Source organism: Oncorhynchus clarkii, chromosome 9, assembly GCF_045791955.1.
Source record: "Oncorhynchus clarkii lewisi isolate Uvic-CL-2024 chromosome 9, UVic_Ocla_1.0, whole genome shotgun sequence".
Classification (NCBI taxonomy): Eukaryota; Metazoa; Chordata; class Actinopteri; order Salmoniformes; family Salmonidae; genus Oncorhynchus; species Oncorhynchus clarkii.
This window is the reverse complement of record NC_092155.1, coordinates 61,665,328-61,682,480: the sequence shown is the minus strand read 5'-3', so window position 1 is coordinate 61,682,480 and position 17,153 is coordinate 61,665,328. Positions and strand designations below refer to the sequence as shown.

General features: G+C 40.1%; 2 protein-coding genes across 3 annotated transcripts; one reads left to right on the top strand and one right to left on the bottom strand.

The window, feature by feature from the left end:
• Nucleotides 1–1,645: 1,645 nt before the first annotated feature.
• On the bottom strand, nucleotides 1,646–10,929 carry LOC139416698 (ubiquitin-conjugating enzyme E2 variant 1-like). 2 transcript variants are annotated; one of them, XM_071165677.1, is made up of 4 exons: nucleotides 10,699–10,929; nucleotides 4,403–4,551; nucleotides 3,813–3,938; nucleotides 1,646–3,262 (listed from the first exon to the last, which is right to left on the bottom strand). In XM_071165677.1, exons 1-4 carry the CDS (start codon nucleotides 10,826–10,828, stop codon nucleotides 3,116–3,118), a joined length of 552 nt encoding a protein of 183 aa, XP_071021778.1. In that variant the 5' UTR covers nucleotides 10,829–10,929; the 3' UTR covers nucleotides 1,646–3,115. The 2 variants fall into 2 exon arrangements, with proteins under 2 accessions (XP_071021778.1, XP_071021779.1); XM_071165678.1 differs by lacking the exon at nucleotides 10,699–10,929 and adding an exon at nucleotides 6,894–6,968.
• Nucleotides 10,930–15,197: 4,268 nt separating this feature from the next.
• Nucleotides 15,198–16,752, top strand: LOC139416697 (CCAAT/enhancer-binding protein beta-like). Its single transcript, XM_071165676.1, has one exon. It carries the CDS (start codon nucleotides 15,372–15,374, stop codon nucleotides 16,254–16,256), a length of 885 nt encoding a protein of 294 aa, XP_071021777.1. The 5' UTR covers nucleotides 15,198–15,371; the 3' UTR covers nucleotides 16,257–16,752.
• Nucleotides 16,753–17,153: the final 401 nt, after the last annotated feature.

Genomic DNA, 17,153 nt, shown 5'->3' with positions numbered 1-17,153 from the left:
CGCTAATCCTCAACATGGGGGCCCCTCTGGGGTGCGTGCTCAGCCCCCTCTTGTACTTCCTATTCACTCCTGACTGCACGGCCAGACACGACTCCAACACCATCATTAAGATTTGCTGATGACACAACAGTGGCAGGCCTAATCACCGATAATGATGAGACAGCCTATAGGGAGGAGGTTAGAGACCTGACCGTGTGGTGCAAGGACAACAATCAACAAGGAGATTATTGTGGACTACAGAAAAAGGAGGACCAAGCACGCCCCCATTCTCATCGAGGGGCTGTAGTGGAGCAGGTTGAGAGCTTCAAGTTTCTGGTGTCCACATCACCAACAAACTAACATGGTCCAAGCACACCAAGACAGTCGTGAAGAGGGCACGACAAAACCTATTCCCCCTCAGGAGACTGAAAATATTTGGCATGGGTCCCCAGATCATCAAAAGGTTTTACAGCTGCACCATCGAGAACATCCTAATGGGTTGCACCACTACTCAGCCCCGGACCGCAGGGCACTACAGAGGGTAGTACGTAAGGCCCAGTACATCACCGGAGCCAAGCTTCCTGCCATCCAGGACCTCAATACCAGGCGGTGACAGAGGAAGGCCCTAGAAATTGTCAAAGACTCCAGCCACCCTAGTCATAAACTGTTCTCTCTGCTCCACACGGCAAGCAGTACCGGAGCGCCAAGTCTAGGTCCAAGAGGCTCCTAAATAGCTTCTACCCCACGCTGTAAGACTCCTGATCAGCTAATCAAATGGGTACCCAGACTATTTGGTCTACTACACCTGTTGTATTCGGTGCATGTGACAAATACAATTTAATTTGATCACAAGCAGCTGTGCTTGGGATTCCAGTAGGGCGGTGCACAATTGGCCCAGCGTCGTCTGGGTTGTCAGTGTATGCCGTCATTGTAAATAAGAATGTTTATAACGGACTTGCCTAGCTAAATAAAAGCAAACAATCATCCCTGGTGTTGTGTGTCTACTGTCCCTTTAATTAATATTTAAGCCCATTGTATTATGTCCACGAGGGTCTCAATAACTTTATAAATGCTGAACTTTAATTATAGGATTGCCCCCTTTTGATGGATACTATTCTCTGATGTTACTTCATGAAGAGCATAATAATTGTAATATTGTACCTGATAAGATCAATAAACTACCTACCTGTATTACTAACCACGTATCCATCCAGTCTTGTTTTCGAGTAGTCATACGGTATTTTTTTTTAAAAATCACATCTATGGAAACAGGAAGTTTCGGTGCAATTCGATAAATGCAGACATAATTTGTTCGTTTGAAAAGCTGGGATCTTTTTGTATCAATGAACTGTATTACGTGAGAAATGGCGGTGGAAACGCCTTTATGTAAATGCTGGCTGCAACCTCATATTGATATAGTAACTATCATATCAAACTACATTGAGTCACGCGATTATATGATGATCGATGCTTGACTGACGTTTAACACAAATATTTTTTAGCTCTTATCCATACTAATCTCATTATGCAGTCTAGACTACCCGCACAGTATCTGCCAGCTGTTGACAAGAGCGCAAATGCCAAGACGAGTAGGCACATTTGCTTTTTAACGCAACAATTTGTGAGAAAACTATGGGTAGGGTTGAAAATGCGATGGAAACACATGGAACTTTAGATTTTTATTCGGTACATGAAAACTTAAGCGAAAAAGTACATTTTGTGTGCACTACATCATCACCCACTGACTTTTATCAGCAACAAGTCCCTTTGCTGTGAACATTGTCTTCGTGGATTGTAGAATATTAGCATGAAAATCTGTCGCCAATTTGATGGAAACCTGGCTTGTGATAAACAAATAGTCAGAAGACTGGTCACCCTATGATATTTACTGCATGTTTGGTAAGATCACTAAAGGGGAACAGACAAACACTATACAAAAGATCCTGTACAGACCAAGATAGTGTAAAAGTACAATCAATGTAGTTCCATAACCCATACTGACAGTGTATGAATGGCAAACTCGATGACATTGCATTCTGAAACAAACATGGGTAATGCCTGCAGGGGGTGAGAACCATTGGAATATAGACACTATACATAAGTGTGAATGCATGATGCAATAATTATGATAGGAAAGGGGGAAGAAAAAAAAACATAAAAAGACATGACTATTGGTCAATTCTACTCTCCAACTAAGGACCAAAAGAGGTAGCCAATTCAAGTTCTCCATTCAAGGGTTGTTAGCTTAAATGGTTGCAGGTTCTGGCGTGTGAATCCTTTCAGATGACATATGTTATTATTGTATTATGTTTTACACCCAATGACACTTATGAACTAAACATTTCCGGTATCTTAAAAAAATATATAAATAATTATATAGGACGCTAAATATCAGTGGTTGTCTCTGTCATGGCCAGGTGTGTGTTGACTAAAGTGACAGCTGAAGGGCATACTACTTCAGGGATCTTGCTATAAGCTGCTGCAGTCACATGCATTTCCAGTGGAGCCGTAAATAAATTGCTATACAAGTTACACATGCATAAAGCCCCCCCCAAAAAACACCCAAGCAATATTTTAACATATTTCTTGGGTCAAGCTCTCTAAATCAATGGGGAGGTAAATTGACTGGTTGAACTTTATGTTTAGAACCTGATACGTTTTTCTTATCTAATTTATATCTTGCACTGAACAAAATCCACAAATACTTGCATAATCGCTGGAGGGTCCTCTCTATTACAAAAAGGCAGCACACAACATGTACACTCAATAAGATTATTTATGTTATTGTACAATCTGCATTTATAACAAATAATAATAAAAAAAAGATTAGTAAGATGTACAGTATTCGAATGATCAGGGCTGGACCGATGACTCTGCCTACCTAGTCTTCTCTAGTCCAACCAGAGCTCCAGTGATGGAAAGGGGAGGGGCCAGGGCCTGAGAATGGCGCATGTAGAAGTGATTGCATGTTTGTGGGTGTCTGCATTCGTGTGTTCGGCCACACGTACGTCCCTGTGTGTGTGCGCTTGAGTGTTGGCTGGCAAATTAATTAAAATAAGAAGGGAGGTGGTAGATGGGATGAAAGGATGAACACAAACAAAAGAGGGAAAAGGAGAAGGAGAGTAGTAGCATGGGCTCAGTTGGTGTAGATCTGGCCCTCTGGTGGCTGGGGGAGCTTCATGTTCTCCTTGCACATCATGAGCCGCCTGAGCTCCTGCAGGACCACACGGATGCTGTAGGAGTTCTGCCACTTGGCCAGTGCAGACACTGCTCGTGTGTCAACCTGCAGGACAGGGAACAATGGAAGGAGAGAAACATTCCATTACACCTCAATCACGCACACTCACAAAACATGACTCAAATCTCTATATATTTTGTAGTAATATCATGGTTGGCTGAAGTACTGGTTAGTTGTGAACAAACATATCCCAAAAATGATTCTCTACATAATCTGGTAAAAATAGTTCATTTTTGTATGGATATAAAATGTAAATATAAAAAGTCTACATAAATGCAACTTGTGGAATAGCCTATCCAGCAGAACGTACATCCTATATGATCATGCATAACTACATTTAGTATGTTCAAGCAAAGTATTGCCTCTTATTGCATGTGACATTTGTCTGTAATGTAACCTAAACATAGTAGGCATTAGCCCTGCACTGAAATCCATATCTTATTATTAGGAGCCAGGAGCATTTGAATCAGTCATTCACTTCAATAAACAATCAAATCCTTAAACATACATAAAAAAAATATCTACAACACAAATGAGACAGTCAGTATTAACTTATACAATGGAAACATTTTGAAGGACAAACAGATTTACATACCACACCATTGGAGTTGTGCACACCATTCAAGTTTATCTTAGTTACAAATCTGACAAATGGTGGTGCCTCTGGATATCTGGGCCCACATTCAACCTTCAGACTGTACATCCTATTTTCATAGATTGTCTGAAAAATGACAAAGACATCAGTAAGAATGGGTTTAGCATTACGTTAATAGCTCCACCTTGCCCCTTTGCTAGGCTAGCTCAGGGTTGTCAAACCCAGGCCGCATATATAAATTAATTTTATTTCCACGCATTTGGAATTTTAAATGCTCCCCAACAGTCCAACTGTTAGCAAGCTGGACAGAATAGTTTTGATTTTTTTAGCTATTTCAATATCGATTAAGATTGTCCCCCGCAAATGTACATTTATTGACAAAAAATAATGCATTCTTTGTTTTATAAAACCTGAGCGCCGTATGTTTGACACCCCTGGGGTAGGCAGAATTTTTGACATATTGATTACACCTGTCCAATCCTCTCAGACCTCCACAGTTGCCTAGCGGGGTAGGACCTAAGGGGTTGTTTCTGGACAAGGCCAGTGAGCCAAACTTGGTGGATTCCTGTGAATCAGTGTAGCCAACTCACCCTAGGAGGGCCAATGATCATCCCTCTCCATCTTGTTAAGGTCATGTCCTCATCATCTTCCAAGCCCCAGCTCACTGTCCCATCCCCCACACCTTTCTGGCCTTCTTCCAGCTCTTCAAGCAGCCGGAAGTTACGAGGAACCTTAACGCCTATCGGTGTGTGATACAAACAAGCACAAAACAGAAATTATTGAAATACCACACAAGACAAAGCAAACAGTACATCCCATTGGGTTTCAATATACACAGTGTACAAAACCATGTTTGGCTCTTTCCATGGCATAGACTGACCAGGTGAATCCAGGTGAAAGATATCAATAAGGAATCATGTCACTTATTAAATCCACTTAAAAATCAGTGTTGATGAAGGGGAGGAGACAGGTTAAAGGATTTTTAAGCCTTGAGACATGGATTGTGTATGTATGCCATTCAGAGTGTGAATGGGCAAGACAAAATATTTAAGTGCTTTTGAATGGGGTATTGCAGTAGGTGCCAGGTTTGAGTGTTCCAAGAACTACAATGCTGCTGGTTTTTTCACACAACAGTTTCCCACAACAGACATCCAACCAACTTGACACAACTGTGGGAAGCATTGGAATCAACATGGGCCAGCATCCCTCTGGAACGCTTTTGAAACATTGTAGTCCATGCTCTGACAAATTGAGGCTGTTCTGGGGGCAAAAGGGGTTGCAACTCAATATTAGGAAGATGTTCCTAATGTTTTGTACACATGTCAGAAGTTACACACCATGGCAAACTTTGATTCTTCTATAGTGCCCTTTGAATACAATTTAGTGGTGGAAACAGAGCATCTATTATAGCCGCACTTGCCAGGGTTTGACTGGTTTTTGCTGCTTGCAAGCCATGCAATATGAAGGATGGGCTAGCTTTGACAGTAAAACCAGTCGAGCGGGTCAGACCACCTGTCTGTGCCAAAACAGTTTGAAAGTGCCACTAACCAGCCATTGGTCACATCATCTGCCAATCACACCTGTACCTGTTCCATTGACCAACAGGCTAGCAGTAGCCAATAAGAGACTGCTATAAAGCCAGATTCCACTTCCTACCAGTCAGTTCCTTCAAGCAGCTCCAGAAAACAGCTGTTATTCATAAACATCTGAACTGCACCCAACATCTGTCCATAAACCTGTAGATAGGCCTACAGAAGGTAGCTAGGTGGTGAGAGTTTTGCATGAGACAAGATCAGCAATAACCCAGGGCAGATTTAGTGAGTCGACCCATTCACACTGAGCTTCTGGGAATAATCTGCTATATTCCCAGTCTAGATTATCTGGTAGTCTGATTGGGTATGTGTGTGGCATTTACCTGCCATTTTACCTTTACAACATTACTGCTTGTTTTGAGTTCAGCAATAAAACGGATTGTTACTGTATAATTAGGCTTATTACAGCTGTGTAACACATCATTTGTCTGTATTTATAGAGACCACTCTGCATCAATTACCCCACTATCACTGCCCAATGTAATTACAATAAAGCCCCTGACTATTTTGAGGAGTTTTTCAATTATTATTAAGTGTATAACTACTGTAGCTAGCTAATTCAAACGAACGTTACTGGCCTGTATTAGAGAACAAATTGGAGGTGTGGATTGACGTAATGTGGACGGTAAACGTAATCCGCATAAATGTGTGGGTAGCTAGTTAGCCAATTCTCGCTAGTTAACGTTTGCCATTTCAGTTCATAGTAGGCCCAAACGGGTCTGGCCTAAATTCAGATGAGTGAGCTAACGTTAGCTAAATAATTGAGCGCATTAGAAAGTCGATAGTGTCATCTTTCCCACGTACACTGGGTAGTTAGCTAACTAATACAAGTCAAATCAATGTGACTGACAATTTAGCTGAAGTTAGATCACGAAATCACTCCAGTAACAAATCGAGTCGTTATCTGACTAGTTGACTACGCTAGCAAACCAGCTAACAACTCGTTAGGTAGCTGCTATAACGTGTGCTGACAACATGCAACACACAAACCAGCCAGTTGGAGCTGTTCCTGCGACTAGCTAACAATGAACTAACGTTAGCTAGCTGGTAATTGTCTTGCCAGTGATGTTCTGGACGTAGAAGCTAGCTAACAGGCTAAAAACAACGCTTGATGAATGACGCGGCATTTGATCAGTCGACACAGGTTGACGAGCTCTTTTGCCATGTCAACGGAGTTAAATTTAGCATTAAATATATGGGTAACTATGCAAGGAGAAGTTTTCCAACGGAATTTGCCATGTCATGTTCAATACACTAGAACTTGCGAGACCAAAAGCCTTGTCAGATAGCAGGTGAGAGCTAACTTCGGTAGCTAGAGTTAGCCGCTAGCTAGCAGCTATGCAAAGCCATATTTTAGTAAAATAAGCACTACTTGAGCATTTCTGGAAAGTATCTTGGAACGTATATACACTATCAGCAAACGTTTATTTGAATGTTACACGAAATTAGTAATGTGGTAGCTAGTCATTTATTTAGCTAAACCGTTTACCTGATCCGGCGGCGACCGCCATCTTGTCGCTTAGTAGCGGGAGCGCGCACGTAAGCATGGTTGGTTGCAGCATGGGAGCGGAGAGATGGGAACGCGCTTGCTCGAGGTAAATTGATCCACATACCTAGTATAAATGGATCCACAGATCAGATTTACCCACCCCAAATCCTAACCAAAAGGGCGATTAAACATATCTAACCCCGGACGAGTGGTTAGGGGCAACTTGTTCCCAACACTCAATGGGGGGGTGAGATATTTTTGATTTACCTAGAGACTTTGTGAAAAGTTTAATTCATAGATTTATCATGGTAGTTATTTTGACAATGGCATAGCTATATTTCTAAGAAATATAATAGCATAATACACTTAAAATGACAAAAACAAATTGAAACTGTGTACAAATGATAATGGACCTTCAGTTTATTGACTGTGTCCAGCTCACTAATGAAAGCTAGACAGTCAGGGAGCCCTAAATTCCCCCCAAAAAGACCACATTTTGACTGAGGAAATATAACCAATTTAGTGCGGCCTGCCGGACCTCGTTGAAGGAATGCACTCCCCGGGGCAAAATTAGTTTGACACCCCTGCGTTCTCATGGATGGTCTTTGTTAGATATGCTTCTAATAGCAAAATGAACACAACTAAGTACTACCTTGTTTTTTTATTTAGTTTCTTTATAAATATAATCTAAATTGTAAGCCATAAGTAAGCCAACCATTTTGTACCGATTAAACTAAATTTACATCAACTTAGCTAAGCAGAGAAGATAAGGCCAGCTTTTTAAAAGGTCCAAGGAGCACTACAAATTTCATTCAGACAAACATGTCAGAAACACCTGAACAAATCAACAACCATTCATAACATGATTGATCTCATTCTTGACAAAAAAAAGGGCATTAGGCAACATCTTCTCTTTTAACATTTAGACAAATCCCAATTGTACACTTTCAACAAGACCTTTAGCTAAATCCATTCATGAAAAAGCATTGTATTAAAGCAATTAGGTCATTAAAATAACTACTAAATCACACATTTACAGTGAGCAACAAAAGTATTGAGACAGTGGCATGTTTTGGCTCTGTACTCCAGCACATGATACAATGACTGAGGTTAAGGTACAGATAATTTTGTGGCCAATAGAAATTCATTGTAAATAATATTTTATTTTTGGAGTCACTTTTATTGTAAATATGTTCCTAAACATTCTAAATTAATGTGGATGCTACCATGTTTACAGATGATCCTGAATGAATTGTGAATAATGATGCGTGAGAAAGTTAGACACACAAATATCATACACACCCCCCCCCCAAAAAAAAATGCTAACCTCCCCTGTTATTTTAATGGTGAGAGGTTAGCATGTCTTGGTGGTATGATATTTGTGCATCTGTAACTTTCTCACTCATCATTATTCACGATTCATTCAAGACTTTCCGTAATCATGGTAGCATCCACATTAATGTAGAAGAGTTTAGGAACAAAAAAAGGACACAATATATTCCTATTGGGCACAATATTATATATAACACAACCAAAACGAACAGCAAATGCATCCAAAAGTTTGTAGAATCACAAGCTTGATGTAATCATTGTATGCTAGTAATATGGGACAAAATACTCAACTTTGGACTAATTCAATACACAAGTGAATTTGGGGGGACTATGTACAAAAAGTGCTGTAATTTCTAAACGGTTCACTCGATATAGATGAAGAAACTCTCAAATTAAAGCCAAATAGACAGTCTGCACTTTAATCTGTCATAGTATCATTTCAAATCCAAAGTGTTAGAGTACAGAGTCAAAACAACTAAATTGTCACTGTCCCAATACTTGAGTGCTCACTGTACATCTACATTAGGTGATCGCTTAGTACAAACTAACACGTCTTAATGTACTGTATCATATTACAACCCATCAGTTAGACCCTGTAACTTCAAATCTGCAATGGCATGACAAATTCAATCTTGCATATACCACATAAATTTATCATGGAAAAAAATAAAATAAAGCAAGTTTGGTATTGGTCAATAGCAACATGATCTGAAAGACTTAAAACGCCCACACCAGTCCCCCTTTGAGCTGAAAGACGATGGCTAGAGCTTACCCATGATGTTGCACAACGATTTAAGTCAAGTCTTAATTTTAGTCAAAGTATGATATATTTGGGCTTCAAGTGACAAATCCGAAATGCCCACTTTGTGCAAATCCGTAAGAATGCAGCGTCTTTTCCTATGATACGGCATACAAATTATTTTCAGGGCTGGGTTTTATTTGAATGTTACCACCCACCAGGATGGCATCGTTTATTAAATCAGAAACAGCTGCAAAGTTATTCCTCTTTGGGACTGAGAGGACCCAAACAGTCTTGTGTCCACTTGGCCATCTGAGTCATGCAGAAAATGTAAATACAGGGTGAAAACTTGCATTTTTGCACCTCCACTTTTTCATCTTTTCAGAAAATGACCACAATCCATTGGATAATTCGTCAGTATTAGAAATCAAATCCAATTTTAAATTTGACCTTACAATGAAATGCTTACTTACAAGCCCTAAACCAACAATGCAGTTCAAGAAAGAGTTAAGAAAATATTTACAAAATAAACTAAAATATAAATCACAATAAAATAAGTATAACAAGGGGGTAAGGGTACAGAGTCAATGTGCAGGGTGTGGTGGCTTATTTCTATATTTACCAAATGAGGAGAAACAAGGAGGAGAAACAAACTTCACACATCAGTCAGAGTTATACTTAAACTACATTTTTAATAATAATAAGAGCTTTGCAATAGCCTTCGACTTTCAATGATGAGCTATCTCTAATGAACCATTGAAAGTCACAACAGAAAAGTACAAATATCCTTTATAACCAATATCTCAACCTACATGACGAACCACAGATTTTAGGAACACTTCACAAAGGGACTTTATAATTGAGAAAGGAGTATTCCTTAGCCAGATAACATTCACTATAAATTATCATTCAGTTTGGTCCCTAAGACGAGGTTCTAATCTCGTTCCAGGTACTTCATAGCATAGAACCATTACCTCATCCAATGGCATAACAAATGTTAACTCTAGATACTCCCATCTCAAGTAAGCCCCCTCATGACCCCATTCCTGGACAAGCTCACTGAGGGGAGTGAGCCTCTAGGTCATACACTATCCCAGAATAAGTACAACATCAGAGAGGACATATAATGGTGGAGTGTTTTCTTAACCCACTAAAAATCTGAGCGGGAAGTGCTATTTGAAATCACTACTACATTGCAGTACTTTCTCAAATCCTCATCTTACTCTATATTTCTGATCTCCTTTCTTGAGGTGTAACACTGAAGCCATTGTCACCATAAGGGACCGTCAATCATTTAATTGTCATCCACTTTACAAAGACTGAGAAACTCTAAATACTCAAAAACAATGTGACTATAAAATGTATCTCTCACTGGGCATGGGCCCGGTATGTTGTCCTTCACATGTCAAGAACTGCCTACCCTAATTTGCCTTAAGTTTTGCTTTACCTTAAGTGCTGGCTCATATTTTGTCTATATCCAGTTGTCTGGATGGACATAGCATTCATGTACAGTTTTTTTTAAATGGCCTTAACAATCACATATGCAGTAATCTCTTGCCTTTCATTTCACTTCTCAATTTGCCAAACCTATTTTGTAACGCTTCTGTGATTTGTTTTCAACCAATTTTTTTTCAGTCTTAAATTTGCTAATATCAACACATTCATTCTCAAATGTATGTAGTCGGTTACGACATTCCTGAGTGGCGTTGACAATAGAGATAGCGGTTACCTCACCTGGCGAATACAAATTCGCAAGTTCCCGAGCACCTGCGTGTTGTGGACCCCACCGCGCCGTACTCCGTGCCGGTCCATTTGTGCTCCGTAAATCTTTCCCACACCCGTTGTCGTTGACCATTTTCGCCATGTTCCACTCCTGGTTCAACCCCTTTCCACAGTCAGGAAACCAACAGATGTGGAAACTACTCAGCACAAGAAACACGCCATTACAAAAAATAAGGCGCGCTCGTTTTGCAAGCCGCTTGCTTCTGGCGAAGGTGTACGCCGCGGTGCTCATGAATTTGAGATCAAGCTCAGCCCGCTCTGGTAAGAATCGTACTATTCCGTGGTGCAAATCATGCAGGCCTTTTATTCTGCTATAAAACTACATTGCTTTTCTAACCCTATCACACTACGCTTGCAATCTAAAGCAGCCAATTGTTGAGTTGTACATAGTTCCATAATCACGCGAATAACCAATTAGGTAGTGAGGTGAACAAACTAATTTCCTGACCCCATCCGTGAGAGCTATTGGGTTTGACTGTTAAGGACCGTTGTTCCATGTTCTATGTACCAGGTCATGGTAGCCAAATAGTACAGTCAATTAGGAGAGATAGGCCTTTAATATAAAGGCATGTCACATGTTGAAATTAGGATTTTGGTTAGGTAAAAACACTATGGTTGTACACTTTTTACAATTTCATAATTTAATTTAATTCTCACCGAACTGTGTTAGGCCTATTTGAGATCATAAATGAAACCATTATTACAATAGATCATTTGGGGGGAGCTACTGGGGTGAGTGACCGAAAGTAAGCTTTACAAAGCCTAGTAGGCAGAGATCTAGGGAAGTTTAGTCATGAGTGAATTGTTGTTTACACTACCCATAGATGGCAGTGTGCAACTATGTACAACACAATAGACAAATTATCATTTTACAGAATCTGACCCAACAAGTCAAAGTGTTGTTGCTTTTCCCAGTCTTCTCAATGGAAAGCTTTGACTCTGTGGGTTACAATATGCCAGGTAATGGATTTACACTCTGCCCTAAATGTGGAATTTCATAAAATCATTCAATCATCTCTACAAATAGTTTGAAATCTACAGTGGCAAAAACATTATCTGTGAGTAAGGTCATATGTGGCCTATGCTTAAATGCAGACAGCCATAGACATTAGATGCACATTACAGGAGCTTGTCCCTTTAAATAAGTTTAAAACTAAGTTAAACACTATGATCTGGTGGGCTGTCAAGGTTTTGACCCCTAGTTGCACCACACTTTCCTAATGTGTAAATACATGTTTTTTTAAACTGTAATGCTTTGTGTCTGATGTTGTAAATGTGTCTGCAACTTTGTGTGCTGCTATTTTGGCCAGGGTCTCTCTTTTAAAATACAGTGCCTTGCGAAAGTATTCGGCCCCCTTGAACTTTGCGACCTTCTGCCACATTTCAGGCTTCAAACATAAAGATATATAACTGTATTTTTTTGTGAAGAATCAACAACAAGTGGGACACAATCATGAAGTGGAACGACATTTATTAGATATTTCAAACTTTTTTAACAAATCAAAAACTGAAAAATTGGGCGTGCAAAATTATTCAGCCCCCTTAAGTTAATACTTTGTAGCGCCACCTTTTTCTGCGATTACAGCTGTAAGTCGCTTGGGGTATGTCTCTATCAGTTTTGCACATAGAGAGACTGCATTTTTTTCCCATTCCTCCTTGCAAAACAGCTCGAGCTCAGTGAGGTTGGATGGAGAGCATTTGTGAACAGCAGTTTTCAGTTCTTTCCACAGATTCTCGATTGGATTCAGGTAGGACTTTGACTTGGCCATTCTAACACCTGGATATGTTTATTTTTGAACCATTCCATTGTAGATTTTGCTTTATGTTTTGGATCATTGTCTTGTTGGAAGACAAATCTCCGTCCCAGTCTCAGGTCTTTTGCAGACTCCATCAGGTTTTCTTCCAGAATGGTCCTGTATTTGGCTCCATCCATCTTCCCATCAATTTTAACCATCTTCCCTGTCCCTGCTGAAGAAAAGCAGGCCCAAACCATGATGCTGCCACCACCATGATTGACAGTGGGTATGGTGTGTTCAGCTGTGTTGCTTTTACGCCAAACATAACGTTTTGCATTGTTGCCAAAAAGTTCAATTTTGGTTTCATCTGACCAGAGCACCTTCTTCCACATGTTTGGTGTGTCTCCCAGGTGGCTTGTGGCAAACTTTAAACAACACTTTTTATGGATATCTTTAAGAAATGGCTTTCTTCTTGCCACTCTTCCATAAAGGCCAGATTTGTGCAATATACTACTGATTGTTGTCCTATGGACAGAGTCTCCCATCTCAGCTGTAGATCTCTGCAGTTCATCCAGAGTGATCATGGGCCTCTTGGCTGCATCTCTGATCAGTCTTCTCCTTGTATGAGCTGAAAGTTTAGAGGGACGGCCAGGTCTTGGTAGATTTGCAGTGGTCTGATACTCCTTCCATTTCAATATTATCGCTTGCACAGTGCTCCTTGGGATGTTTAAAGCTTGGGAAATCTTTTTGTATCCAAATCCGGCTTTAAACTTCTTCACAACAGTATCTCGGACCTGCCTGGTGTGTTCCTTGTTCTTCATGATGCTCTCTGCGCTTTTAACGGACCTCTGAGACTATCACAGTGCAGGTGCATTTATACAGAGACTTGATTACACACAGGTGGATTGTATTTATCATCATTAGTCATTTAGGTCAACATTGGATCATTCAGAGATCCTCACCGAACTTCTGGAGAGAGTTTGCTGCACTGAAAGTAAAGGGGCTGAATAATTTTGCACGCCCAATTTTTCAGTTTTTGATTTGTTAAAAAAGTTTGAAATATCCAATAAATGTCGTTCCACTTCATGATTGTGTCCCACTTGTTGTTGATTCTTCACAAAAAAATACAGTTTTATATCTTTATGTTTGAAGCCTGAAATGTGGCAAAAGGCCGCAAAGTTCAAGGGGGCCGAATACTTTCGCAAGGCACTGTTTATTGGTAATGTACTGCAGCTTCCTTGTCATGGAGAGCATTGTGGAATTAAATGTAATTCAAACTTTCTATAATAGATCCTCACATCCCTCCTCTGATCCTGTTACTCAGACAATTCAGCAGGTGAAGAAGCCAGATGTGGAGGTCCTGGGAAGGCGTGGTTACATGGGGTATGCGGTTGTGAGACCGGTTGGATGTACCGCCAAATTCTCTAAAATGACATTGAAGGCGGTTTATGGTAGAGAAATTAACATTACATTCTATGGCAACAGTACTGGTGCCACACTCCTTCAAAACTAGAGACATCTGTGGCATTGTGTTGTGTAGCAAAACTGCACATTTTAGATTGGCCTTTTATTGTTCCCAGCACAAGGTGCACTTGTGTAATGATCATGCTGTTTAATCAGCTTCTTGATATGCCACACCTGTCAGGTGGATGGATTATCTGGCAACGGATAAATGCTCTCTAACAGGGATGTAAACAAATTTGTGTACTAAATTTGAGAGAAATAAGCTTTTTGTGTGTATGGACTATTTCTGGGATCTTTTATTTCAGCCCATGAAACATTGGACCAACACTTTATATGTTGTGTTTATATTTTCGTTCAGTATTTGGATATTTTTTATTGGAAAATACAAGTAGTTGAATATTGGAATGTCTTTCAAAAATGCACTTGGAAAGTATTGGCATGTATTTGAAAATGCTTAGTGTATTTTCAAATAAAAATATTTAGATACTACATGCATTTAAACCCAGGTCTGTTTGGTCCTAGCGGTAATTAAGAAATTTAGAAAAGTTTCAAATAGTAGGCTTTTTATAGGAAATTATTTGAAAATACTTCAAATAAGTAGATTTCCACATTATTTGAAAAATACTAAAATACGCAGCAAATAAATATTTCAAATACATATACTCAAATATACATGTTTTTGAACCAAGCTCCGTAAACTATTACTTTAGGCTTATACTAATAGACTAGTTGTGAATTTCTGCCTTTCTAAGGTCCACCTCTTAAAATTACAATTCAGGGAAAAAAAGTTTGCCCGTGCTGGAAATGGCTATATCGGTCCACTAATATGCACTACTTCTGTGAAAATCTTTTATCCAGATTTTTCAAAGGGGGGTGCTGCAGCACCCTCAGCGTTTCTACTTCCCACAGCTATGTTCATGGCAATGCTAATATGGCTAAAATTCGTTAGCTAGCTAACCAACAACTGTAACTATGTATTTGAGAAACAAGTGCTCATTGTGCAAATGTATTTATATTTTCAATGCAAATTTGGAGACGAATATAGTCTACATGTTGTCAACAGTCTAAGCCAACCCCCTGTGTTTAGCCTCATAGTTCTGCACACATCAATTTTGCTGCTAAACAACTAACCAGTCTACGAAATCAAGTGGGAACAGGTTACCGGTAGTTAGGGGATTTATCACGCTTGCTCCGCCCATTCAGTTTCACACTAGCCTATATATAAACCGTTCCTAGACTCTCACTGCTGCATTACTCATCTATTCTTCAAGTTTCTTTTCTTCAATAACTGAATATTATCACAGTGACATTTTGTCGTCGTGTGCCAAGTTACTTGAGTGTTTTCAGCCAGAATTACGCTTGTAGCCAATACCTCGGGGTGCCCCAGATTTCAATGTTCCCGCAATTCGGCGGGTGTTAAGATCCATGGAAGTGGCCGGCTTCTACGACGGGGATTGCTTTGCTTTCCAGAGTAGAAACAGCATTATCAGTCCCATTAGCGACAACAGCACTTGCAAGCAGCGCGTTGACGGCTCGATGACGGAGCTTGGCATAGCCGAGCACGAGAAAGCAATTGATTTCAGCGACTACTTGGATCCAGCTGCTGCGCACTGTCAACTAGTAACACACAACGAAACACAGCAGAGAGGGGGAGGCGTATTCGCTAGTTTCCTTGCCGAGGAAAGCAGGATAAAGAGACTTTCATCATTAGAACAAAACTACAGAAACTACATCTCTCTCAACGAGCGGGAGACAAGTGCGCACGCCAACCCTAGGGAGCCATACGTCCTGGGCTATCCTGAACTGCAGGAGACCCGTGTGGACACCGTGTTCAGCCCCGAGTTTCTTGGGAACCACTTTAAAACCGGTGAAAGAGACGATCTTCAAGAGGACCAAAGAATGGACAACAACGGTTCGTCTGGCTACGACATGAGGTATCTTCATTACCAGTCGACTCCAAGTGGCAGCCTTGGTAACATTTCCACTGCGTCCTCGTCTTCCTCAAGTCCACCCGGCACACCTGCCACGCCAGGTAAAGGCAGGTCGCCTTTGCAGGGCGGGAAAATGTCATCTGGTGGCAAGGGGAAGAAGCGACTGGAAAAGGACAGTGAGGAATATAAGCAGAGGCGGGAGAGAAACAACCTTGCCGTTAGAAAGAGCAGGGATAAAGCCAAAATACGCAATATGGAGACGCAACACAAAGTGCTGGAACTGGCCGCAGAGAATGACCGTTTACAAAAACGTGTGGAGCAGCTGTCAAGAGAGCTTGCCACTCTGCGTAACTTGCTCTCTGCCACCGGTCAGTGTTAGCCACAGAATGCCAACACACCTCTCACTGGAAACCGGTACTTGATCAGGCACTGACTTGAAAAAACAAACATTTATCGCGGTGCCATACATGTGAAAAAGTTATTCCAGGATGTTACGTTTGTGTACAGTATCTATACATGAAAAAGCCACCAACAGTTTACAAGATGTGATTGGGTAAAGAAGGTGCAACGAATGTACAACTATTCATGATTCTTGACATGTCACCTTCATTCTGTCTTTACAATTTTGTGTATGCAGTATTTCTGTACGGGTTTTGCATTTTATATTGAATATTGGTAAATATTCTGTTATTTAAAAATAAATGTCCTTATCTGGAGCAATGGTTGTCAAGGGAAGAGTTGTAGCCCACTGCAGAGGTATGATGCAACTCTTTGTAACAGTATTGGCAATGAATGAAGTAATCTCTTAATATGATGAAAATGTACAAATGGTACTTGATATTTTATTGAATTAAACAATTTATACTTTGATATTATTAATTTGTATGGTGTTTATTTGTGAGATGGTAAAAAGGTGGTAGATCATCATTTATTCATCTCTTTCACACATACATACACAGAATTAAATAGACCATTTATGTATCTCTTCGCTCACATGTGTAAGAATTCAAGGTATAAGTAACTCGGAGAATAAAAAGATTATAGGTGTACATAAGCTCAAACTTAAAGGTCCAATTGAGCCGTTTTTATCTCAATATCAAATCATTTCTGGGTAACAATTAAATACCTTGCTGTGATTGTTTTCAATTAAAATGGTCAAAAAGAAACAAAAATAGCAAAGAGCAATTTCTCAAGCAATAATTTTACTAGGACTGTCTCGGAGTGGTCAATGTGGGCAGGGGGAAATGGAAAACTAGCTGTTATTGGCAGAGGGTTT